This window comes from Urocitellus parryii, chromosome 5 (assembly GCF_045843805.1).
Source record: "Urocitellus parryii isolate mUroPar1 chromosome 5, mUroPar1.hap1, whole genome shotgun sequence".
Classification (NCBI taxonomy): domain Eukaryota; kingdom Metazoa; phylum Chordata; class Mammalia; order Rodentia; family Sciuridae; genus Urocitellus; species Urocitellus parryii.
In genome coordinates this window covers 17,408,580-17,434,595 of record NC_135535.1, presented here as the reverse complement: position 1 = coordinate 17,434,595, position 26,016 = coordinate 17,408,580, and the positions used below count along the sequence as shown (strand labels likewise).

Genomic DNA, 26,016 nt, shown 5'->3' with positions numbered 1-26,016 from the left:
TTCATGGTTGCATTGAATATATTGATCAACTTGGAGAAAATATACATCTTTTCAATGTGTCTTCCCAGTCAGAAACAGTTGTGTATCTCTCCATTTATTAGGTCTTCTTTAATGTCTCTCAATAAACAACAATGTTCTCCATAAAGGCCTTTATGTCTTGTCTTACGATTTCTTTTAGGAGTTTATTTTTTATGTACTATGGTATATTGGATTTTAAAATTATACTTCCTATTCTGATTGTTGCAGAGTATAGAAATGTTGCTATGTATTGATTTTAGATTCAGCAATTTTGCTAAACTTATGTTCTAATAAAATACCTAGATATTTTGAGTTATTTATGTGTTCTGCACATAATGGCAGTTTTCTTCCTGATATTTATACTTTTAAAGGATTTCTTTTATTTCTGCATTGGCTAGGATCTGCAGCATAATGTTGAAAAGAACTGAAAGTGAACATTGTCTTAATGTTTTGGACATTGCACTGTTTAATATTTTTTCCATAAGTGGCCTTTATCAAATTAAGGAGTTTTCTTCTATTTCTGTTTGCTAATAGTTTTAATTATGAATGGATATTGAATTTTTTAAAAAGTTTATAAAGTTGTCCATGGACCTTTATTTTATTTATATGTGGTGCTGAGAATCGAACCCAGTGCCTCACATATGCTAGGCAAGTAATCTACCACTGAGTTATAACCCCATCCTGGATGTTGAATTTTAATGTTTTTTCCCTACATCTAATTTTTAGTGATTTTCTTCTTTAAAGTTATGATAGTTGACTTAATATAAACCCAAACAGGTCATATATGTATGTGTACTCTAATACATTGCTGGACACAATTTGCCAATATTTTATTTTAGACTTTTAATTTTAATTTGTGTTTATCATTGTGCCAGAGAATATGACCTGTGAGATTTTTTTCTGACTAGCTTTCTGTTCTACATTGTAGTCATTTTCTTATATATTCCACATGAACTGGAAAAAGAATGTATGTTCCCCAGTAGTTGCACATAATGTCCTTTAAATATCAATTAGACTAAACTTGTTAAGCTGTACAGATCTTCTCTACACTGATTTATCTTGTACCAGATTTCTTTACTGAAGCTTTAAATTTTCCTCTTGATGGCGAATTTTTCAAGTTTTCTTGAAGTTCATAGTGTTTGCTTGCTTTTTCTCTGGGCTTTATTGTTGGATGTATATTAACAGGATCATTCTGCCTTCTTTGTGGTGAAACTATAATTATGTAGTGACTGCCACTATTAATGTTTACTGCCTTTGCCTTTTTTGTTGCTCATTATATGGCAATATTTTAGTCAGTCTTTAATATATCTTAGGTCTTTCTTTGGCCTTATATTTTGAGTTTGCGGGAGATATGCCTTAAAGATAACGCCAAAGAATGTCTTTTTAACTGGATAATTGAGTCCATTCATGTCTATTATGATTACACAGTTGGATTTATTTCTAGGTCTTCATCATAAATTTTTTTGGTTTGGTCCTCTCCCTCCCTTCTTTTTTCATTTTATTTGCCCTTTGCTTTTTATTTTCAATTACTGTTAATTTTTTTTGTTTACAAATTTCACTTTATGTGTGATCTTTTGTTTTTTTTTCAACATCATTGTTTGCTGTTAATACCAATATTGAGTCTTTGTGGATGATTCTGTTGTATTTTGTCGTTTATTCATGGTGCCACTTTCCCTTGAGTATGTGATATCTTAAAATTTATTTTCCTTGGCAAATGATTTGAAAGCTTGATGTAGTTCAGTGGTAGAGCATCTGCCTTGCATTTATGAGGTTCTGGGTTTAGTCCTCAGAAGTATAAAAGGGAAAAAAAAATTTGAACCATGGACTGAAATTGAGATCCTTAAGAGATTTATTTTCTCTTAATAAATTTAAGAGAAAAATTTATTAAGAGAAAATAAATTTTCTCTTAAATTTATTTAAGATAAATAAATGAGACCAAATGAAATGATCAGCTTTATAATTTCAGGTAACAAACTTAAAGGACCTGTGATTTAGATCAAAATTTAGATAGGAACATTTCTTGCTGCCACCTTCTCTGTGCTGGCCCAATTAACCATCTAGCCTAGGCAGGCATGGTGGCACACACCTATAAACCCAGCAGATCACAAGGCTAATTTGGGAGTATCTAAAATTTGAGGCCCCAAGTAATTTAGTGAGGCTCTGTCTCAAAATTAAAAACAAACAAATAAAAAGGCTGGGAATGTGGTAAAGCATCCCTGGGTTCAGTCCCCAAAAACAAAACAAGAAACAAACCCCACCCCCAAAACCTACTACTAATACTAGGTAAGCCTATGGCCAGACCCCACTACAGCTACCAGTTCAGTGTCTGCAGAGTTCAAGAGAACTCTAGGGACAAAGCAAGCTGTGGTACTGGCTTACTTCACAGCAGTCCTATTTTCACTACACTTTTAGAGTTCTGTATGTGTATTTCTTGTTTTCATATCAACTTAAAGGTATGTTTAAAAATATTTTATACAATTAAACTATGTTATTCAGCATTTGGGGTTTTTTAAATGAGGAGTTGTGATACCTAGGCTGTTTTACCATTAGAAATGAAGTCTAGGGGCTGGGGATGTGGCTCAAGAGGTAGCGCGCTTACCTGGCATGCGTGCGGCCCGGGTTCGATCCTCAGCACCACATACAAAGAAAGATGTTGTGCCTGCCGATAACTAAAAAATAAATATTAAAAAAATTCTCTCTCTCTCAAAAAAAAATGAAGTCTAGATATGCATAATTATAATACACCAATAAAAAGGGAAAAATGAAGTGTAGATTAAAACTTTAGTTTGCTCTTCATATCAGCAGGAAATGTGGTCCTTTATAGTATGTTCAGAATAACAGGATTGTAGTTCTCTCCTGCAAGAGTAGCACTTTTATGGTGGGAGACTAATACTTGCAAATTGGAATACACAGAGCCCCCCCCCCCCCCCCGGATTTAACCCAGGGGCACATCCCAATCTTTTTCATTTTGAGACTGGGTCTTGCTAAATTACTGAGGCTGGCTCTGAACTTGCAGGTCTCCCAAGTTGCTAGGATTATGGGTGTGTGCCACCACACCTGCTCAAGGAAACCAATTTTTAAAGATGTATTCTTCCTCCAAAGTAAGGAATGGCTCTGTCATTTGGAGAAAAAAAATTTTTGAGATGGAGCCTTGCTCTGTTGCTCAGGCTGTCCCCATACTTCTGAGCTCAAATGATCCTCTTGCCTCAGCCTTCCAAGTAGTTGGGACTACAGGCTTGTGTCACCACACCTGGCTGGATCTGGTTTCTTATCTAACAATGGAGGTCGTATATGCAAGAATGAGTCTCCTTGGTGTACAGAACTGGGCTGGGAGGCATTTTCTATTATGCTTGTCTTTGCCTAGCGGGTTCAGTAATGTCTTTCATACAGATGTACTCTGAAATTAAGCCCTGTAGAACAGGTGTGAAACAGACATGATTCTGCTTGCTCTTAGAAGACAATCAAGAAGTTTTAAGTTGTACTTGAAGAGGCAAAATTCATGGCATAGTGTCAGAATATATAACTTGGGGCATTTTTGTGGAAGATGGAGGAATTACCTGTTAAGATGTAATGTGCCCTCCTAATCTAGTACATGGCCATCAAGTTGCTGTAGATTGTTGGCACACTGACTTTACTCGCCGTACTCTGATTTGGCACACTTGTTGACGTTAATTTTGGCAAAGGAGTTCTTAACAATGATTGTCTTGCACAGGTATCTATTTACTAAGAAGTGCAAAAGGAAGCAGTCTCTGGAGTAAGGTCAGGGAAAGCTGTAACTACTATTAGGCAAGTTTTTATTGTTAAAGGCAATGGCCAGAAGCCAAAGAAATTAATTCATTCCTGTATCACCTGTGGCCCTTGACTGTGAAGGGATTCTGCCTCATGGTCTCACAAATCCTAAACTCTGGTACAAAAAGAAATATTATTACAAGAACTATCTAAAGGGGCTAAAACAACTTGTGCACAACTGTTACACACCTACTAGGTTTTGAGTGGTGCTATTTTCTGTATTTGGTAACCAGTACAAATGTTAGCAAAGCTTTCCTGGTGAAGTTTAAACCGAGACCTAAAGGATGAAAGGGACTTGGCCAGGCAGAGGGAAGGGGATACATGTTCAAGGCCATGACAGGAGGATGGTGGGAGGCGAAAATTCAGCACAGGATATCAGAGTTGATGGGGCACAGCAAGCAAGTAGTGAAGCTTGATGAAGTGAACAAAGGTAACATTTCCAGATCTAAAAAAAACACCAATGATATTTTTCTGATGGTACGGTACAATTCCTAGAAAAACAAAGTTAGGGTTGTTCCATTTTTTTTTTTTACTGATAAGCATACTACATAACTTAATATGAATTTAAGGTCAATACAGATTATTAACTCATATAAATTAAAACACAAGCATATAAAATAACAAGTATTATTTTGCTGCCAAGGTAACTTTGCCCAATACACATATCTATATATGTGTATTTTTTAAAATCTTGCACTGTCAAACGGTAGAAACTTTTTTTTTTTCATTTTTCACACCTAATTGTGCTATCATGGAAATCCTCTTAGTTGGGCCCTCATAACTTTGTTCAATTCAACTGTAATTGTTATTAAAGGTAATTGATATTCCTTTAGTTCACCAAGGCAACCTGGAAACTGGCAATACGGCATGTTTAAAGGAAAGACATAACACCATAGGAGAAAAGAACACAAGATAGTTCATCAACGTTATTCCAAAGTATATTAGGAAGGCAGCATTTAAAAAAATAATCCTTTCTGGATCAAAGTATCTCCATTATAATGTGGGTAGTGAGGGACAGACAGAAGCTTCCTAAGTTCCCTTTCCTACCTATGACTTACTAGCTGAAACCCATTGCTTAAATACTCAAAAAACCAGTATTTACAAAATTACAAAAAATTTAGGGTAGCAGAGATTATGTACTTAAGTTCCAAGGGTGGTACATGACATTCTGTTAAATGCAACACAGACCAAATAAGAAGCCAACACTGACCCTCATAGGCAGAGATAGTGTCATGAACCTGACACATGCATATGCCAGTTTTCTCTCCTGCATGAACAGGAAAGTCATGTAACCCAATTGATCTGATTTTACCTAGTTTTTAGTACTACTAGAGAATTATTGTTTGTTTTGGTACAAATTGATTTAAGATTCATCAGATTCGTTTTTTTTTAAACCAAACACCCAATCTTTTTTTTTTTTTTTTTTTTTTTTTTTTGAGGTCCTAGGGATTAAACCCAGGGCCTTGCTCATGCTAGGCTAGAGCTCACAACTTAGTTACATCCCCAGCCAAAATACACCCAATCTTAAAAATTTTAGAGTATAAATGTGATAACTAAAAAATGCTTTTGTCAAATAAAGTGGCTCAATATTTGGGCCAAATGGAAGATATTTCAAAAATATATCTATATGTAAGTATCAGATGCCTTAACATCTGCTACTTCTACTCCTAAGCAATTCTACTTCTAAGAATGTATTTCAAGAAAAGTCATGAATGTACACAAGGTTCATTGAAGTGTTTATAACTGTAAAAAGTTGTCAGTAGTCAAAATGTCCAATGGACGATTAAATAAATTATGATTCAGTCATACAACAGTAACAAACCAATAAAAATGATGCAGAAGACTATGCATAACCTGGGAAACATGTTTACAATATATTGTTAAGTGAAAAAAGCAGGTTACAAAACAGTATGCACAATATGAGCCCATTTTTATAAAAATATACATATTTAGCAAAGTAAGAGGACAAATGATATTTATCAAAATATTAACATTGGTTATTTCAACACAGTAGGATGATTGTGGATTCTGCTTAACCACCCTCTCCCTTTTTTCCTTTTTGAATTTTCTATAATAAAGATTATTTTTCGAATGGGGGTAGGAGGAGAGGGAGTCACCGACTTCAGAGATGCTGCTCCCAACGGTTCTTCCCAGCAAAGTGAACGTGTCTGCTCAGCCTGTATCTAGGAAACTGCTCTACCTCAGACACCTGGATGTCCCTCACATACAGTGTTACACCCAAGCTTCCTTCTTGCAAGCTATCCAATAGCCACTTTTGAAATTACAATTTAAAGATCCCTCCTATTAGTTAATATCACCAAAAAGAATGAGAAAATACAAATCCTCACTTTAAAAAAGCAACAACTCAAGTACATACTGCTAAATTATACAAAGTTACATTATCTAAGTTTAGTTTATTGCAAAGATCAAGACAGCACACTGCTTCTACTTCATACCTTCACAGCACTCACTCCATTTTGTTCACTCACTCGTGCAAAAGGTCTGTATACACAATGATGTCCAATATTTCTTGGTTCCCATGATAAAACAGGAAACCTGATATTTCAATTAAAAAGGTAAAATGAAGACATTTATCAACAGACTGTAAAATACTCTTCTGGAAGAGGACACTGTTAATACCTGAAGATACACTTTGGAAAAAAATCAAATACCAAACAAAAGGGGCACCATTTCAGGAGTGCCAGGACCACATTAAACTGAAATGAATTCCAACATTCATAATAACAAATCAAAAACAAACCTAGTGTTAAACAAAAGCTCCAGTAACTAAAACTACATTAACAGGCACAATGAACAGTGTAAACACTGTTAATGGGCACCAAGTTTAATAGGGCAGACAATATTTGCTTCTGCATTCACACTTAATTATTCAATTACATTTAAAAAAAATTGGTGCTGCTTAAGCTATGAATGCTTTTTAACAAAAAAAAGAAAAAATTAATTTCAATAAATACAGCAAGTGCTAAAAATCTAGCTAGGTTATCATGCAAGATATTACATAGCTAAGACAAACTCAAATTTATAATAAAGGCAACTTGCATTCAAAATGAACTCTACCCTTATATTTTATTAAAAGGGCAAACATCATGAATTAACCCAGCTGCTTACTTGAATTACAAAAGTAACATGATTCAATATGAAAATAAGAAACTGTCTACAAATCTCTGACAGTAATAAATTGCAATATACAATGCATACAGGCGTCATACAGAGCAACAAACTCTTGTACAAAACAAAAATATTTTAATACCTTTAAAATCCAAATTTGTCTTTAAAATCATTCATGAAAAAGATTCTCATCAAGTCAGAATTAACACCTCAATTAGTCAAGCATCAGGAAGCTACATTACAGCTACTTAATATACAAAGAGACAGCGCTTCACCAGTCATTTCCTCTCATGTCTCTGTTCCCGAATCGTACACGCTCACTTCTCTCCACTCCCCATTCCGTCATTTCTTTAGATCATGAAAACTGAATTTGTTGAACACCAGAAATCTAAGATTAGAAAATTTAAACAGTGAAATTTTTAAAAGTTTAAAAGTAACATACATTACAAGAATTCACTGAATGAAAACAATGGACAATGTAAAATAAATCCACTTGTCCCAGATCTCCAATCTCCACTCCCTCTTCCCAAAGAAACTTCTTTAATAGTTTTTTTTTTTTGTGTATCTTCTTTGAAATCTTCTATGTGAATATAAACACATGTACATTTTTTTTAACCATTAAGGGACTACTATATGTTGTTTTATTTATTTTGGGAAAACAATTTTAATAACCTTTATCTTCTCATATCCTTAATAATAGTAACAATGTGTTGAATTACCTGTGATTAAAAAAAAAACAAAAACAAAAACAAAGGATATAACTGAATTTTATACAGTTTAGGGCCAGGGTGTAGCTCAGTAGTAGAGTTCTTGTCTAGCTTGCCCAACGTACTGGATTTGGTCCCCACCACCACAAAAATAATAAAATAGTTTAAAATGCAAAGAAGTCACTGTACCTGTTGATAGGACGTTGTGTAAACCATAACATTTTGTTGTTGACCATCTGCAGTTATTAAGCCAGCTGGTAACTGGTTTGCTAAAACACACACACCACATACACACACACACACACAAAGAAAATAAAAAAACATGTTAATGAGGGAAATTAGTTGTACCTCTTTTCTTAGTCTGACCTAAAGGTGGTATCATTAATGTCTCATTGTCATTCTGTCACTTTTCTATGATGTAATCTTAGGTAAAATCATAGACCTCAAATTTTATGTTTTAAAAAAACTCCCTAAAAAGTACATTTTTTCCTATTGCATTTTTCTGTTTTCTTCACCTTCATATCTTTAAAGTGTACACTAGCTAACACATAGAAATCACAGAAAGGCTGGGTTTCTGAATCAGGTTAGATCTGAGTCTTGCTGGGAGCAACAGACAACTAAGTAATATATATTTTACAGGTGAGAAATTTATAAAATACAAACATATAGATATTAGATATTTCATGTGACAAATATACTCACCATACACCTTTTATTTCACAGTGAAATAAAATGAAATATGGCAATATTATTCTTGATTTTAAAAAAAGGAATCTTTGGGCTGGGATTGTAGATCAGTGGAAGAGCACTTGCCTAGCATGTGTGAGGCAGTGGGTTGGATTCTCAGAACCACAAACAAATAAATAAAATAAAGGTCCATCAACAACTAAAAGATACTTTAAAAATATTTTTTTAAAAAAGTAATACTTGAGCTCAAATTCGTTTATTTATTTTTAATATTTATTTTTTAGTTGTAGTAGGACACAATATCTTTATTTTATTTTTATGTAGTGCTGAGGATTGAATCCAGGGCCTCAAACATGCTAGGCAAGTATTCTATTGCTGAGCCACATTCCCAGCCCTCAAATTTATTTAAATCGCCAGATTTTATATTTTGAAGTATAACTGTGAATATTCCTATCTCAAGTGAATCTTTATCAAAAATTAGGGGCTATGGAAATCAGTTCTTTTTAAGTTTGCAAAAAAAGATTTATTTAATGAATCTGTGTTTCTTGGAAGGAATTCAATCAGAAATTTAATCAACACAGATCATTTAAAATTCAACCTCAGATCATTTAAAATTCAACCTCAGATCATTAAAATTCAACCTATCATTAGGCCAAAGGAGTAGCCTTGTGAGGTTATTAGGTGAGGCCTGAACTTCCTCCAGCTGTATGTGGAGTCACTTTAGCTTAAATCAAATGTTAGAGCTGCTTTACCAGCTGCATACATATTAAAGACTAGAAGACAGGGGCCAGGGTTGTGGCTCAGTGGTAAAGCGCTTGCCTAGCATGCATGAGGCACTAGGTTCTATCTCTGGCACCACATAAAAATAAACAAAGGCACTGTGCCCATCTACAATAAAAATATATATATATATATATTTAAAAAGACTAGAAGACAGAAGGCTTCTGAACATGCAGTGACTCTGTCACCAGGGGAATCCAAATAGACTCCTTGGATAAGTCTCAAGTCAATACTGGGTTCTCAGAACTGTTCACTCACTCAGTGATGATGAGAATTTGTCTGTTCAATATAGCTACAGATCTGAGATTTCATGGTCTCTTATGATATCTGGGCACAAGCCTGGGTCAGAGCTCTATGACTTGTGTTATCTGAGATACTGCATTTCAAAGGGCAAGATGCAATCCTGAGAAATGGTAAGTGAGCTTTAGAGAATTTATATATTTGAAGGAGTCAGGTCCCTTTGAGGCTCTGAGGAGACTATGAGCTCTGCTGTCTGTGCCTAAGGCCAGGCATTCATACCTAGGGACAGGTTCTTAATAAACTGGTAATAGAGTAGTTATCAGTAAATCAGAACTTTCAATGAAAGGTTATAATGTCTTTCAGGTTAAAATTTTCTGCACTTACCATTCACTGGCTTTAAATAAAAGGGCATGAATTAATAAGAACCATTCAGGATAGTGCTATGTCAAAATACTCAGTGCTGATATCCCCCAAATACCAACCCAGACATTTAGCATGAATCACTAACAACTACATGACTTGTAACATAACACTGCTTACTAAATGCCTCCTCTGTAAGTTCTTCACTTAGTCCATCTGTAGCTGTGACTGCCCCACCAATTCCCTTCTCTCCTTTCATAGCCTAGGGAAAGGGAAAAAAAAAAAAGCAGTTACTGGTATGCAAATAAAACTTGCCCAAATGAGAATGCTTACTTATTGCCTAAAATTAGGAGCTTCTAAATTTAAAAATGTTAAAGAGTATTTACTAACACTTCCAGTTTAACAGCATTATAAGTCAGCATTATTAGTATATACCCAGAAAACCTAAAGTATATATGGTAAAAATAAAGTATTCTGATTCCATTCCATTCCATTCCATGAAGGGATCATAGAACTTTACTTACAGATAAAGTCTGCAAAATATCTATAAATAGGGCTGGGTTGTGGCTCAGTGGTAGAGTGCTTGCCTAGCATGTGTGAGGCATTGGGTTCGATCCCCAGCTCCACATACACAAATTAAACAAAATATCTATAAATAATCAGCCTATAAATCTATAAACAATCTAGGTTATCTCTCACACACAGAGTTCTCAGCCAACTGACAAATATAGAGAAGCAGCAAATTTAAAATTCCTAAATAAAAGTTACCATGTGGACCAAATATCTCTGAAGTTCCATTTACTCTAAGGTTCTAATACTGAAGATTTGGAAAAATATTGTGAAGCGTTTATACATTCTCTTCCTACTTTAATCATTCCATGTAGCTATTACTAATTTAATGGGATTCTAACATGAAAGATATAAGTGTATTTTGAAATCAAAGTTGGAAATAAATTAGCTAAAATGTCAACTCATTTATATAAACTTCATACTCAGAGGCAAAGATAGCCTAATAGGAAGTGTGGAAGAGGGCAATCAATAACAAAAGGAGATAGTTGTAACTTTCTCTTTTTATTATCTAATAAACCCCAAGCTTAGCAATGTTACCTCTTTTAAATGAACAGTAACAGCAAGAAGTAACATGGAGTCTTGACCATTATTCACTTAGTTCCCTCTCAATAATTCTATGATGAAGGCACTATTCTTAAGCGTCACTTTATAGGTGAGGAAACCAAGGTCTAAAGTATTTAAATAATCTGCCCAAGGTCACGGAGTTCAAACGTAGGGCAGGTGGGATGCAGACTCCAGGTTGTCTGAATCTAGAATCCTTTAATACAAGTTATGCTTTGGTTCTAATAAACAAAGGAAAAAGTACTATAATTTATGTGATTAAATACTTCTAAGAAATATTACATAATGTGCTAAAAATAATTTTTTAAACAAATAATGTATTTAAAATGTTAAGGTAAACAGTGCATCTCATTTTCTTAAAAGCATAATGCTCAGGAGACATTTCATTTACCTCTCTGAATTTCTGAAGATATAATTTCAGAGGTTCTACATAACTGTCAAAGCCTAAGGTAGACATGGCAAAGAGAATATCCTCTCCATTGATTGTCTTCCGCTTCTCTTGATGGCATCTTTCACTTGCCTCTGATGTTATAAAGCTTATGAACTCACTCACACATTCCTGCACACATTCTTTGGCATCTTTTGCAATCTGAAGGAAAAAAAAAACACAGGTAAATTTGCAGGAAATATAACCATCACCTTCCTAATCCTGCAAAAATAAAAGACTATTCAGAAGAATGCATATTTTAGTTTATGACATTTGAATATGTGCTAATAACACAAATGTATGTTCTCACAATTCCAACCCTCAGAATCAGAAAAAAAACCTCAAATACCAACTAGAGGAGGAACTCTGACAACTATTTAACGACAACAACAATAACAAAAATACAGATATAAGGGGCTAGGGATATGGCTCTGTAGTAGAGCCGGCCCTTGCCTAGCATGTGTGAGGCCCCGGGTTTGATCTGGTACTGCAACAATAACAAACAAAAAAAAAAAAAACCAGATATAATTTGGATACCAAAGAACAACCACTGGATATCCCTACTACTCCATACAAGATGAAAACTAGGAAAAGCAATCCCATTACATCTACACTAAGTATACTGTGGGCTACAGACTTAGGTACCACTTCTCTGCCTTAGCATTTCCATGAATAAGGACACAGAAAAAATAAAAACAAACACTAAATTCACTTAAGCCTAAGAAAGGAGTGAAATACAACATATGGTGACTTTTTCACTACTGAGGATACAAAATGTCAAGAATGTATTTTGAGTTTATTAAAAAGCTTACCTAAAGAAACATATGCCTGCCATATCATCATAAAAACAATTCTTCCCTTAATGGTTTGGGGCCTGAAGTAAAAATCTAATTAATCATGCAATGATTAATCATGCAGTTCCAAAGCATTTATAACCACAATGACCAACTCCTTGCTGAAAAGCACTGTCTTTTTTCCTTCATTCCTATTTTGCATACTGGAGAAATTGAACAAGAATCGTATAAATATAGCCAAGTACATAATTTTGTATTTTCTAGTAAGCCATGTTAAATAAAATAGGACCAAGTGAAATTAACTTTAGTATTTTATGTACCCAATATATCAAAATTATCATTTAAACATGGAATCAATTTTAAAATGGGACATTTTCATCCTAAGTCTTTAAAACCTGGTGTGTTTTAATCTCAGTTCAAACGAACCACATTTCAATTGCTCCACAGCCACTATGGCTAGTGGCTTTGGTACAGGACAGTACATACCTACCCTTTCTATAAGCAACAGTCAGTAATGGTACATCTCCCTCCAAAATATAAGGAAGACCTTTCTCAAACAGGAACTTCTAGGCTTAGTGATGTGTGTTAATATTTCTTTGTAAACTATATTACCTTCGTAAGTACTTCTATAAGCTATAATAAATAATACAAAGGGTTACTCTGCAATATAAAATACATAAATGTGAATTTTAATTCAGACCAAGTAATGAGTAGTGATATGTCTTTAAAAGTTGTTCTAAGACAAAACTGCTTTAAAAAACAATCATATGAGTTGATATGTTAACATTTACAATTATGTAAGAGTTGTTTCCAAATACCAGAATTTTAAACCTTAGCACATTATTTCAGTCTGATCTAACCTAATTTTGCTGAAACATTATACAATTACAACTTCATAGGACCAAACCTGATACTTCTGATAATGCAATTATTTTAAAAAAGATTCTTAATTCTGGTTTATCTGCTTCCAATGAGTAGGTGCAGGGGAGCATTTGGGGACATGACAGAACTGAAAATTGAATATTGTTCAGTAACTAAGTATGTTGAAACAAGTATTTGATTTGCTGAAAAGCTGAGTAAATAGCTAACTATTGATTTACCTATGTATTCATGTAGTCTTACATTTCCCCCCCCAAAAAAACCCAGTTAAATTTCAATGTTACCTTTCCTGTTTGAGGTATAGCATTTTTCATTATCCTAGCCACGTTTGCAATTGGAAGATATATATCTTGTTCTCTGAAACTTTCTTTTGAACCATTTGTATCTTCATGATCATTCATGCTGTCCTCAGTATCTAAAGAAATTTTAAAAAATTTTTAGGTTTAAAGCTTTTCATAATTTTACTTCAAGATAGAAAGGACTATCTAAAATGACCTAGAGTAAAAACCATTATAGTTCATAATTTTTTTTTTAGGGATTCGTACAGCAGTTCTTTTCAGAATTTTCACAGGGTCAGAACTGACCCTATTCATTAATTTCAAACCCACTGCCTAGAATTTTTAAAAAATATTTTTTAGATGTTGATGGACCTTTATTTTATTCATTTATTTATATGCAGTGTTCAGAACTGAACCCAGTGCCTCACACATGCCAGGCAAATGCTCTACCACTGAGCTACAACCCCAGCCCCTCACTGCCTAGAATTCTTTTATCCTCAATAATATCTACTAAAATCCTATCTACCAATTTTTCAAAAGGCTAGGATAACATCTCCACAGCACCTTCAAAAGTAACCTTTCTTTTCATAAAATACCACAAGTACTTCTGTATGCCTTCTCTATCACACATCTTCTAAATTCTTTTTATTTCTCATCCCCTATGCTAAGATCATTAGTACTTGATTCCAAGGATCCACTTTGTTGTCCTAGGACTTGGTATAGGTACCTTCTCAGAGCAGGTGCTAGGATTTATTGCCTAATTTAGCTGTAAAACTAGCTGTGACAATCTATGGCTCCTGGAATAATGCAAGATTAAGCGGGTATGTGTTCATTCAAAGCCAAGTTTACACAAACTTATATATATAAAATTTACTCTGTATAAAACTCATAAAAGTTGATATAAACTTGTTTATAAGTTTATGTAAAACCCTACAGAGTGGAAAAACTAGACTTGAATATCACTGACCCAACTGGATCACTTAATGTAGTAAGTAGTTCTTTATAGCTTTAGATATAACTGAGGCTTTCATAGTACCAATAGCATCCTTTATGACTAAATACATAAATGTAAATTACATAAATAAAATAAATATAAAATCTCTCACTTTTGGACATACTAAATAAGCAAGGTACTGAAACTGATTCAATTTACATTTTAATGTGTTTAAAACAATATTATCAAAACTAATTTATCTGAATATCCATTTTAGGATGAAATACTAATCCCCTCCAAACTCCTTCTAAAAATATATCTTAATTTTTCATTTTACAAATCAAAATGCCACAAAAGTAAATTATTTCTAACAGGCCAACATAATACTGCCATTCTAATATTTGACATTGTTCAAAGTTAATACTGAATGAAAAAATTAAGTTTGATTGTAAGTGCTAGAAACATAATAGCTAGCAGTTTAACTCCCTTTAAAGAACTATTTTATTTACTATACCAACTGAATAAGAATTTCTCATACTTAATACTTACATAGGAAGTCAGTAATAAGTTTTAAAAGAAACAAGTTTTTAAAGAAAAGCAATACTTTTATAGAATTCTTATCTAGGAGTTATCACACTTTTGAAGATTATTTCTAATAAATACCTTTTTAGATCTTCAGTGAACTATGACATGAGATTGCTAATTTTCCTGGAACGACAAAAGTAACCTAACACATCATATATTATAATAAAAAGTCCACTTTCTAAGCCGTTCCCACGTGTGCATCTGGCTCTAGCTTTGGATTTCTTACCATCGTGAGGCTGTATCACATAATGACTTCCTCCAATGTAGTCTGCAGAAATTCCTAGTTGGGTAGCATCTGTTGTAGAACTGTCACCATCCATCTAGGAGGAAAAAAGAAAGCCCTTTAGCACTCTACAGTAAGAGTTGTACTAAAAAAACCCCAATAGATTCAGTGCTCATAAACTCTCATTCAGAGAATGGGTCAACTACATAACCTTAAGCTTACTAAAAGAAAGCATTTATATTTCTTGTTTTGAAATATTTTTTAGTTGTAGATGGATACAATACCTTTATTTTATTTATTCATTTTTATGTGGTGCTGAGGATTGAATCCAGTGCCTCACATGTGCTAGGCAAGTGCTCTACCACTGAGCTATAACCTCAGCCCCACATTTGTATTTGATTGGAAACTTTCCAATAATTCGTCAGCAATTTAAGATTGCCATATCCATGTTCTATAAATTATAAACATAAAACCAACAGGGAAACACAACATGGAAATGAATCTAAAGCATTTGCCCCTTTTTTTCAATAGCATAATGCTCAAATATACTATAGGCAAACCTTGACTTACAATCTAACTTATCACTGGAATGCCAATCAAAGCCCAAAATCAGCTTTATAGTCTATTGGAAGTCACCTATCCTCACTGCTTTGAGTTCTCCTGCTAAAGTCTATGCATTCTTTGTTGTTGTTGTTGTTTAAATAACTTTATTTATTTTTATGTGGTGCTAAGGATCGAACCTGAAGCCTTGCCTGTGTGAGGCGAGCACTCTACCTCTGAGCCATAACCCCAGCCCCCTGTGCATTCTTTTGCTCCTCCTACAAACTCCCTTTGCTGTCTTACAGAATTTCCAAGTAGATAATGTCTCAGGTTATGCTGCTGCTTGGGTAAGAAGCATTCGGATTCCCCGAGCAGTGCTGTATCCACACTACCCACCAATACACCTACATTTTCAATGAGCCCATCACCTCTGATTCTAATCAAAGGTTAATTTTCTCTTCCTCCAGACCCTTAAGTTTTTTTTATTCTTTATCACCCCCTAGTAATACCCTGGGGTGTTTTACCACTGAGCTACATCCCCATCCCTTTTTATTTTGAGACAGAGTTTGGCTAAGTTGTCCAGCCTGGCACTGAAATTGAGATTCTCCTGCCTAAGCCACCTGAGTCACTTGGATTACACAACTTTTCGATAAAGAGAGAGAGAGAGAGAGAGAGAGAGAGAGAGAGAGAGAGAGAGAGAGAGAGGGAGGGGGAGGGAGGAAAGGAAAGGAAAGGTCAGGGATACCAAACATCTGCATGTAAAGATAGGAAATCACAACTATAGACAAAAACAAGAGTTAAAAGGATGATTTTAAAAGTCTGTTTAATTAATTTTGCTTAGAGCTCAAAGAATACTGGTAACATAGGAAAATTTGGAAAAAAGTGCCTATAAGCTCCATTCCATTTTACCACCAGCAGATTCTAGAAGGTTTTCTGCTTTGCAAATACTATTACTCAGAACAATTAAGGCACTGGCTATTTGTGAATGGAAAAATTAAAAATACATTATCTAAAAAGTATTGTAAAAATTAAACATAATTTATACATGCTTTCAGGCCAAAGAGAGAGATACTTGATGTTAAATGTTTATTAAGGCCTGAGACCCAGTGCAAACTTAATGTTATTAACTGTAATATTTTTGTCCCTTGTATAAAACTTATCTTCTCCATCTCTCTTGGATTTTTATTTAATGCTAAAGTACTAGGCTAGGTTCCAAAGGCTCAATAACATGGCATTTTTCTCACGCATCTGTTAATTTTGATGTGTAACTGAACTGTAGCTATAGATAGATATATTTCTAAAATTTACATAGTTTTTTAATGTAGTAGAAAATAAAATTTATAGACCTTAGTAATCTGTGAAAATACAGAATACCTGTTTATTCACTGATTTTTGGTGGCTCTTAGGATTGCCACAAGGTCTGAACTTTCTGACCCTTCTGTTGTCCTCCACAAATAGCATCCTTGCAAGTTCTAGGTATTTCTATATAAAACAGAAACATCAATACTGCTCTCTCAATCTTAAAATGATATAAATGTATATGAAGTATTAACCCAATACAAGACACTATTTTGATCCTAAAATGTTAACAAAACCCAGGAAGAGCAGGTTTCTGAAGATGGTCCTTTAGAATGGCTGTGAGTTCACTACTTTTTACAATAACCTAAGGAATGTCAAGGTGCAAGTGGCCCCAAGTGGTTGTTTCAGAACCTTCAACTGCAAACAAATCTTTTTTGGGAGGTACAAGGAACCAATAACAAGTTCTTTGATAAATGAATGTACACAGTATACTAGACTCTTGGCTGATAAGCAAGATAATGTTCAAATAACCAGGTGGTTCTGATGAATTAATTTATAAATATAACACAAAACCATTAAAGGCAAAAAGTTTTAATCATATTATCTTGTCATGCATTAGAACTAGCAGCAAGATTATCATCTGGATTAACAGCATTAGCCTTTCAGACCTCAGTCTTCTAAAAATGAAGATCAAGTTATTTCCTAGAGTTGTCAGAATAAAGACTAGAATACTGCTAAGGACAGTGACCCAGTTGTATTGTACTCCACAGACACTGGACCTAGCCTCCCTCCTTTGAAGGGTTGCACATTTCTGCTTAATTATATGTTTTTGGTTCTGCAAGTTTTAGCATTTCTGTCAAGTTGCACCTTCTGTTGTTCTTTACGTTTTGTCTTTCTACCATTAAAATCCCAGCCCTGACTTTAATCCCAATGTTCCCCATCCTGCTGGAATCCTTTCTAATTTATCTGATTCTGCAATCCAAGGGCTTATGTTCACTTCTTTGAAGACCTATAGCACTGAGCCCCTTCATTCAGCCAATCAAAATCTGATAAACATGCTAGCCACTCCACTATAAGGAAGGAATGGTGGAAAAGACTTGTTAGGGTTTTTTCTAGGTCTAATCTAAAACCTCCTATAAAAATTTATAAAACAGAATGTAGGTCACAAGTCAGTCAACACATATTTTCCTGAGTGAACACTGAGTGTTTGTCGGGTCTGTGCTATGTATGATAATGAAGCAGTCAACAACACGGACAAGGTCTCTGTCCTCATCCTGCAGAGAAAACAAAGTTACATAACCTGGGGGCAGGAGGAGGGGCAGAGAGCATAGTCTATTGGTACTTCCAGGACACAGGCTCTAGAACTCAAATCACCTACTTTGAATGCCCTGCTACTCAACTGGCCATGAGACCTTGAGCACATTGAATGAGAACAGGACTTAACCTCACAGGGCTTCTATACAAGTTAGGAGATAATTAGTACAGTATTATGGAATACTCGCTTTACTCCATTAAAGGTCCCCATGAGTCTGAGGGATCAGGAAGTTTGGAAGAGGAAATGGCATTTAAACTGACTGAAAGATGAATACAAATCACTCAGGCAAAAAAGAAGTGGGAAAACAATATTCCAGACAGAGCAAACAGACAAATACAGTATTAGGGGATTGGAACTAGTTAAATGGGATGAGATCAAGCAGATCCTTGTAGACAAGAGCAAATAGGGAAAAAAAAAAATTAGGAAGAGTGCAAATTAGATTTTTTTTAAAAATTTCTTTATTTTTTGGTACCAGGGATTGAACACAGGGGTGGCTCAACTACTGAGCCATTTATTTTTTTACTTTGAGACACTCATTAAGTTGCTTAGGGCCTAAGTTGCTGAGGTTGGCTTTGAATTTGCCATCTTCTTGCCTCAGCCTCCTAAGCCACTGGGATTATAGGTATGAGCCCAAAGCACCCAGCTAGATTTTTTTCTTTTTAAATATTTTTTTTTTAGTTGTCAATGGAAAAACCTTTATTTTATTTATTTATATGTAGTGCTGAGAATCAAACCTCGTGCCTCACATAATGCTAGGTAGGCACTCTATCACTGAGCTACAACCCAGCCCTGGATTTCTTTTTTAAAAGATCATTTTAGGCGCTGGGGCTATAGCTCAGTGGTAGAGTGCTTGCCTTGCATGCGTGAAGCCCTGGGTTCTATCCCCAGCACCACGTAAAAATGAATAAATTTTAAAAAATGAAGATATTAAAAAAAAAAGATCATTTTAGCCAATAGAGAAAACCCATCCAATACAAAAATGACCTGGAGGGGAACAAGAACAGGGGCAGGAGACTGATAGGGATGATACTGCTGCTGCTAAGACATGAATTCAGGTAAGAGGGTGATTATCTCAGCATCTGCTCCAAGGACAGAGCCCTGGAGATCACAGGAAGCAGTGTCACTAGCAAGAACCAGCAGAACTTGGTGACTGGCTGAGTAAGAACTCAAGGAAGGACGAAGGATATTGCTGGGATTCTCCTGGCTACAGAGAAAGGGAAAGGAGAGGGATGGGAAGACTGGGCCACACAGGGCCTAGCTGATGCTGGTGGCTCTCAATGGTACTGACGTGTCCCACTGTGACACTCATAGGCTTGGTATAACAAGAGAAGCTAGTGTTGGATTTCATCCAGGGGACAAAGGGAGAAGAGCCGGTAGGACAGAGAAAAGAGCAGTGGTAAAATGATGAATCACTAAATTGGAGGGTACTGGTAAATATGGACAAAGAGTAGTTAAGTCTCATTATGATAATTTTAATGACATGAATTATTTAGCGGAACTGGTATAATTCTCCAAAATATTATGGGCGGGCAAGGAAGATCTGCTTTTCAACTATTACCACTCTATAAGGAACAGTTCAACCCTTCCCTCTTCCAGACTAAATCAGCTGACTAATACATTTTTATTCTATTTTTTTGTGTAAGCAGTATTTATACTATGCTAAAAATTTGTTACATAAATACATTAAATAGTGTCCTCTTTCTGTGTTTACATTTATTTAACACTTTCTATATATCTCACACAATGTTCATGATACCATACAGCAGGTAAGAAAATTGAAGTGTATGAGGCTAATAATTTGTCCAAGGTGACACAGGAAGTGGGATTGAAATCTAGAGCCTCAAATGGCAAGCACTTCACAAACTGCATTCCTGGTAGCTTTCCCTGTAGTCCTTAAGCCTAATCTTTAACATTCCTCTTCTAAATTCTAGGTGTATCGATTCTATATTGAAAGCATTTAAAATGCCTTCTCAAGCAAGGGCAATATTTGTGAAATGGTCAAGAACGCCCTGTGGCCTGGGTGTGCAGCGTGGCTCCCCTTTACTAAGGTGCCCATGAACAGTGCTTGCCTTCCTTTTTGTGTTCCAGTTTCCCCATTTTAGAAATGGGGTTGCTCTGAGAAGTTACTGTTTAAAAAGGACCTAGCCACGTGCATTAAACACATAGCAAGAACAACAAATGTAACCTGGTGTGATTTTTATCTCTTTAAATACAATTCTTTCTAGGCACAAAGAGTTCTCTGTCTCTCTCATACATATGACTTATCTTTCTAACTGTTCTGTGGATCACATTCTGAATTAGGATAAGAAATAATACAAGAATTCCTCATCTCTAATGTGTCTTCAGTTCTCCCTGCTAGCTTCTTTGCATTTCCTTAAACTTGTCATCTCCCTCATTACGTAAAGAAAACCTTAATTATACGCCACTATTTGTGAAGCTACCATGGTCACCCTGCCATGCAGTCCTTACATACCTCTCCATTCCCACTTAAACTCCTTGCCATCTGCTTTTCGACCTACGTCACATGACACCACTCTCCAAGCTGCCAGTGCCCTTGCCTTCATCCTACTTGACATCTCTGTGGCGCCTGCCACTGCCGACTTCTAAGGCAATAACAGCGCCTAGTTTATTCTTTCTTCTCATCCTCTAATTGGTAGTTTCCATCCAAGGTTATTGTTTTCTCTCTTTCCCTTACTATCTTAATGAACTCATTAAGTATCACCTCTATGCTCATAAATCTCAAACCTATAACCACTATTTTGCCTGTCACATGAACAACCCACAGTGTAGAATGTGTTGATATTCCATCACCGCAAACTAAGATAACGGGAAACGAAACTCACCTCCCCCACCCACTACAGGGGGCGGGCAAGGAAGATCTGCTTTTCAACTATTGCCACTCTATGAAGAACAGTAGGACCCTTCCCTCTTCCAGACTAAATGTACCAGAGTCTTCTCAAGTGGGTCCACCTCCTTCAAGACTAACTCATTGTTACATCTTTTACTATATTGCCTGGATATGCCCTTCCTTTTCTATTTCCACTGGATTACTGCCAACACACCTTAACTGTTGTGTTATGACTAATATATTTACTATAACATTGGTTCCATAGTTCTTGAACCTGTTCTTTAAGGTTCCTAAAGGTTTTCTGCATCAGGTCCAAACCTCCTTTTCTCAGCTTTATAAGAGCAGATCCCCCACTTAACTAAACTTCTTTCCCACTCTATCTTAAGGACTAATAAAAATTTTAGTACTAGAATGTTCCAGAGTGAGGCAACCATGATTCAAAGACATTGTGATATGCCCGAGGTCACAGACACTGTAGCAGAACCAGAACTAAATATCCAGATGGCCAAGTGGTATCTTCAGTACATGATTGTGTGAAATTCCCACTCAAACTGTGTACCCCTGTCCCCCATCCCTTAAGCAAGGGCTCATTCCTACCTCCAGGCTTTTGCTTTTGGTCATAACCCTCCACCTATCCAATTCAACCCATCCTGCAGGCTCAGTTCAGGCCGCCAGGCTCCTTCCATGACATTCCCAACTATCTGCCCATCATACCTCTCTTCCATCTGCGCTGCATTGAGAGTTAGCATGTTCCATTCATCACAACACTGACAGAGGTCAGTATTCAGTTTGACTAAAGTGCTATCAGCTCAACAGATAGCTCCTAAACAAAGCTGGGACAGACTGCTACCAGTAGCCTTAGTAGCACTTAGGAATCCACGGGAACCACTCAACATTTAAGTAACCAAAAATAAAGACACAATGGCAATGAGCAGAGGGGCTATTTGTTTAGACTTGAAAGGCACTCACTGTGTATCAGGAATCTCCAATGGATAATTTTGTTTCAGCTAATTACTCTTCATACCAAATTAACAACCAAAATGGTAAGACCTACTTACTGTCATGAAATACTGTCAGAACCGTGTTGTCAGTGGTGCTCAAGAACACCTATCTAAAAAGGTATCCAATCTCTGTCCAATTTCAACCTAAAAAAAAAAAAAAATCTATTAAATGTATAGTATACAGGTTTTCTTTTCTAGTAAAATTAAAGAGGATGCATACAGTTTTGTCTACTACTCTTAGTCAATGGAGATTGAAAAGCAGACACCCAATGAATGCTTACTGAATTAGAAGATTTATTTTGGAGAACTTACAAAAAAGTTAATTCCATGGGGAAATTGCTTTTCTAATGTAACTCTGAATTTAGTCACGCTCATCTTAAATATTCATCACAGTTCACCAAATAGGGTCCAAATTATATACTGTGTAAGAAACTGAAAATTATGCATCTAAATTACTTGAAATATTAACAGGCAGGACACAAGTACTCTACTTATCAACATAATTTTTTGATGACAGTTTTCTTAAAGTTTCGGAGTGAGATTTGGGTGTTTAAAAGCTCAAAAAGGGGACATTTATCTCAGAATATGCTTTTTAATTAAGTACCTTAGATTATACTGGGAAAAACATACACACTGTCCAGAGAACATAAACTCCCTGCCCCCCCCAAAAAAAAAACCCATACACACAAAATCAAGCCCCTTTTTATCATTTTGAAGCACCAACATTTTGGACTAAAATTTCATCTGAATGGCACTTCAGTCTCACCTCACAGAATAAATAGCTGAATAAATTAGTATCAATTACAATGTTACAACCTTCATTTCTCATTTGCTCTTTTCCTTTTTTCAATGAAACAATTAAAGGGGGGGCTTGATAGAACAAAAACATCTTTCTAGTGTTAATTTTAGAGGGAAAAGAAATATTGATTTGCATTCAAGCATGAAATCTAGTAAAGAGCAGAAAATATTGTAGCCACAGAGCTTAATTTTTAAAATGCCACTAAAGGGTCCAGGCAGTGTCAGCAAAGACTGCCTGACATTTGCTATAATCTTAAAAAGTAATTTCCAATGTCTTTTCATAGAGTGCCCTCTTTCTAGATCCAAAGCTGCCCAGTAAAATTTCTTCCTTGTAATTACCCCCCCCCAAAAAAAAAGGTTAGGATGACTTTAAAAAATAATGCTCACAACACCTAAAATATTATACATACACACATTCACACACACATATTTATATATACTTGACTTAGAATGGGGAGGGCAGGTGAGAGCCCCCTAGTCACTCAAATACTTGATTGAGTATATATTTAGGTTCAGTACATTGAAGAAAAACACTACTGCTTCATATGGAATATATTTTCTTAAAGGCAGGTTATGATGTATGTGAAAACTCAAGGGAATACATACATCTGTTTAATGTTTGAAGAAATGCAAATTTGTATCCAAGAAAAGCAGTAGTCCCTTCCTCCAACCTCCATTCTTTGGCATCAACAACCACAGAGTTTTGCATCGATATAATCTTTAAATTAAGCTACCAGAGCAGTGCAGAGAAGGAATAATTGCCTTTTAAGGAATTCTGGTTAAACTTTCAATACTTTACCAATAAAACCTCTACTTACTAATGCCACTGCTATTATTGATCAGTTTATCTCATCACTCTATGATTAGTTTCCATTCTAAGCGAGCTGAAGCCACCCCAGCGATTTGTGCCACGAATCGTGGAACTAGGGAGTCCATGCGGATTAGTGGGATGCCATTTTTTTTAAAGGTCGCCGGCTACCTAACCTTGTCTTGTTATAGTACTTTGGGCGCGATTACGATTTGGGGGTGCTCGTAATTCTTTGTTCTCGGAGACTACTGTTCTTATGGCTCTGCACATCCTCCCGCCTCCCACCACCGATGATTAAAACCTCAGTCCAATCCGAAAGGCTTCCTTCCCACCTTCGGGGCAAGTCCAGGGACCGCAAGCCGCCAGATGGCTGCATTCTTTACGTGCAAACCAGACTGCGGGGAAACCAGAGCCACTCCTTCCGCCCGGGGACCTCGCTGCTCCCCACGCAGGTGCCCGGGGTGGCCCCGGCCGGCCGCCGGCTGAGGTCGACCTGTCAGACCCGCGTGTGCCGGGCGGGCGCCCCCGGGGCGCATCCCCTGCCGCCCCGCGGCAGCGGCCCCGCGCCCAACGCCCGCCCGCCGCGCGGGCACACAAAGCGGCGGGCCCCGCCGTGCCCCCGGGCGGGCGGCGGCCGCGGGACCCGAGAGACGACCGCGGCCAGGCAGGGTCGCCGGAGCCCGCGCCGTGCCCCCGCCCGCGGCCGCCTCCCGGCACAAAATGGAGCCGGCCGGGGGCGCCGCCGCGAGGGGCCCGCCGTGCCCGGCAGCCTCCCCCGGCCCGGCTCGCGGCAGCGAGCAGGAGGTCGCCTGGCCCGCGTCCCGCCGCTCCAGCGCCCGGCGCACAAAGAGCCGCGCCGCGGCCCGCGCCGCTCCCGGCCCGGCCGGCCCGCAGCGGGAGCGCCTCGCCGGCCCGGCCCGGCCGCGGCCCCGACTCGGCCCGGCGGGCTGCAGGGAGGCGAGTGCCCCCGGCCGCGGCGGCGTTGGCGGCGGGGACGGCGCCTGGAGGAGACGGACATTTCATTCGAGCTAAAGTGGAGTCGGTTTAGGAGCGATCATTGGCCGAAGCGAGACACAAACCTCCAATGCAGCCCTGGTTGGCTCCCGTCTCCAATCGGCTGTTTGGTTGGACAGAAAATGGCTGCGAAGGAACCAGTCCCAGCGCGGAGCTCCGCTTCCAGGACTCGGCCTCCCCTCCCTCCGCCGCGAGCCGCTTCCCTCCACTCGACACCCTCCCTCCGCGCGGCTCGCGCGCCGCGGCCCCGCCCCAACCCCGCCCCTGCCCCGCCCCCGGGCCCGCCCCGCGCGCCTGCCGCTGCCGCTGCCGCTGCTGCTGCAGCCACAGCTACCGGTGCGGGAAGCTGCGGCGCCGCGGGCCCTGCGGCAGCTGCGGGGACTTGCTGGGTCTCCACCCTCGCTCGCGGTCTAGGTGTTCACCGGCCATCTCTCCATGTTTGCACCGGCTTCTCTCCGTGTTTGCACCGGCCGGTGCGGAGCGTGACTTCTCAGGCCTTCCTCTCTTTGTAATCCCCTCCCTCCCCACGAGGAAGCGACTACCCCGCCTGAGTTCAGCCTGCCGGCGCTTGGATTTCTAAGAAGGGGAGCCAAGGTCCTGCCTTGGGCTCTGCTAGGGCGACTTGGAGCTCGAAGTGGGTTTGAACGGCCGCCACCTCCCGGGATGCCTTCGACGCTTCGTGCTTTTCCTTGTGTCCCTGTTAGCGTTGCCAGGTACACAGCACTGCCTCAGCCGTTCGCCGAGCACTGCTGTTAGTTTTTCATATTTCATCCAAAGACACGAGCTCCTTCCTCCTCAGGTTTAACGGGTTGCTTGGCTTAGCCTGCCTCCACCCTGTGCTCTTGAATTCAAGATGTTGCATTTCCTATCCACTTCTTCCCCCCGTAGATTGCATAGTAGTTGCAACCTGACTTGGCTTTTCTCAACCAGATGACGTTGTGGCTGCAAGAATCCACAGCCGTTCTTGCATCTTTGCAGCCAGATTCCTTTCTTAGCCTCACTGCAGTCTGAATCAAACTTGAATTTCTCTGTGCCTGTGACCCTCCCAGATAAGCAAGCGCTTTACCACTGAGCTATACCCTTAGCTCTGTAAAGAAGTTTTAATAACGTGGGGAGATGTTTAGAATAAACAAACTATGGGAAGATACATGAGCTCAATTTTGTAAATCTATATGAACAGAGAAACCAATATGTCAAAAATCAGTGGTTTTCTATTTTATGATAGGTGCTCAAAGCATGTTCACTGATTACAGTTAGGAAATCACCCATAGGGTCTTTTTTTTTACTATGTGTCAGTCAGGACTTGGGGAGATGGTGTGGAACAAAACCATGTCCCTGCTCTTAATGCAACTTTCTTGCTTTCTTTAAATTTTCTTTTTCTTTTTTTCTTTCTTTCTTTCTTTTTTTTTTTTTTTTTTTGGTACTGAGGATT

The 26,016-nt window shown here is 37.8% G+C and overlaps 1 protein-coding gene across 4 annotated transcripts; it reads right to left on the bottom strand.

The window, feature by feature from the left end:
* Positions 1-3,873: 3,873 nt before the first annotated feature.
* Positions 3,874-24,744, bottom strand: Nfyb (nuclear transcription factor Y subunit beta). Of its 4 annotated transcripts, none has more exons than XM_026397974.2 (8): positions 24,650-24,744; positions 22,022-22,108; positions 14,965-15,058; positions 13,226-13,356; positions 11,233-11,430; positions 9,891-9,972; positions 7,833-7,912; positions 3,874-7,324 (listed from the first exon to the last, which is right to left on the bottom strand). In XM_026397974.2, exons 2-8 carry the CDS (start codon positions 22,025-22,027, stop codon positions 7,292-7,294), a joined length of 624 nt encoding a protein of 207 aa, XP_026253759.2. In that variant the 5' UTR covers positions 22,028-22,108; positions 24,650-24,744; the 3' UTR covers positions 3,874-7,291. The 4 variants fall into 4 exon arrangements, with proteins under 4 accessions (XP_026253759.2, XP_026253750.2, XP_026253763.2 ...); XM_026397965.2 differs by lacking the exon at positions 24,650-24,744 and adding an exon at positions 23,903-24,111; XM_026397978.2 differs by lacking the exon at positions 24,650-24,744 and adding an exon at positions 22,277-23,893.
* Between the last annotated feature and the right edge of the window lie 1,272 nt (positions 24,745-26,016).

Coding starts and splice junctions, on each gene's coding strand:
- Nfyb (XM_026397974.2), bottom strand. Junction 11,431..13,225: donor CTATACCTCAAACAGGAAAG/GTAACATTGAAA, acceptor TTTTTCCTTCAG/ATTGCAAAAGATGCCAAAGA. Junction 7,325..7,832: donor ACACAACGTCCTATCAACAG/GTACAGTGACTT, acceptor TTCTAATCTTAG/ATTTCTGGTGTTCAACAAAT.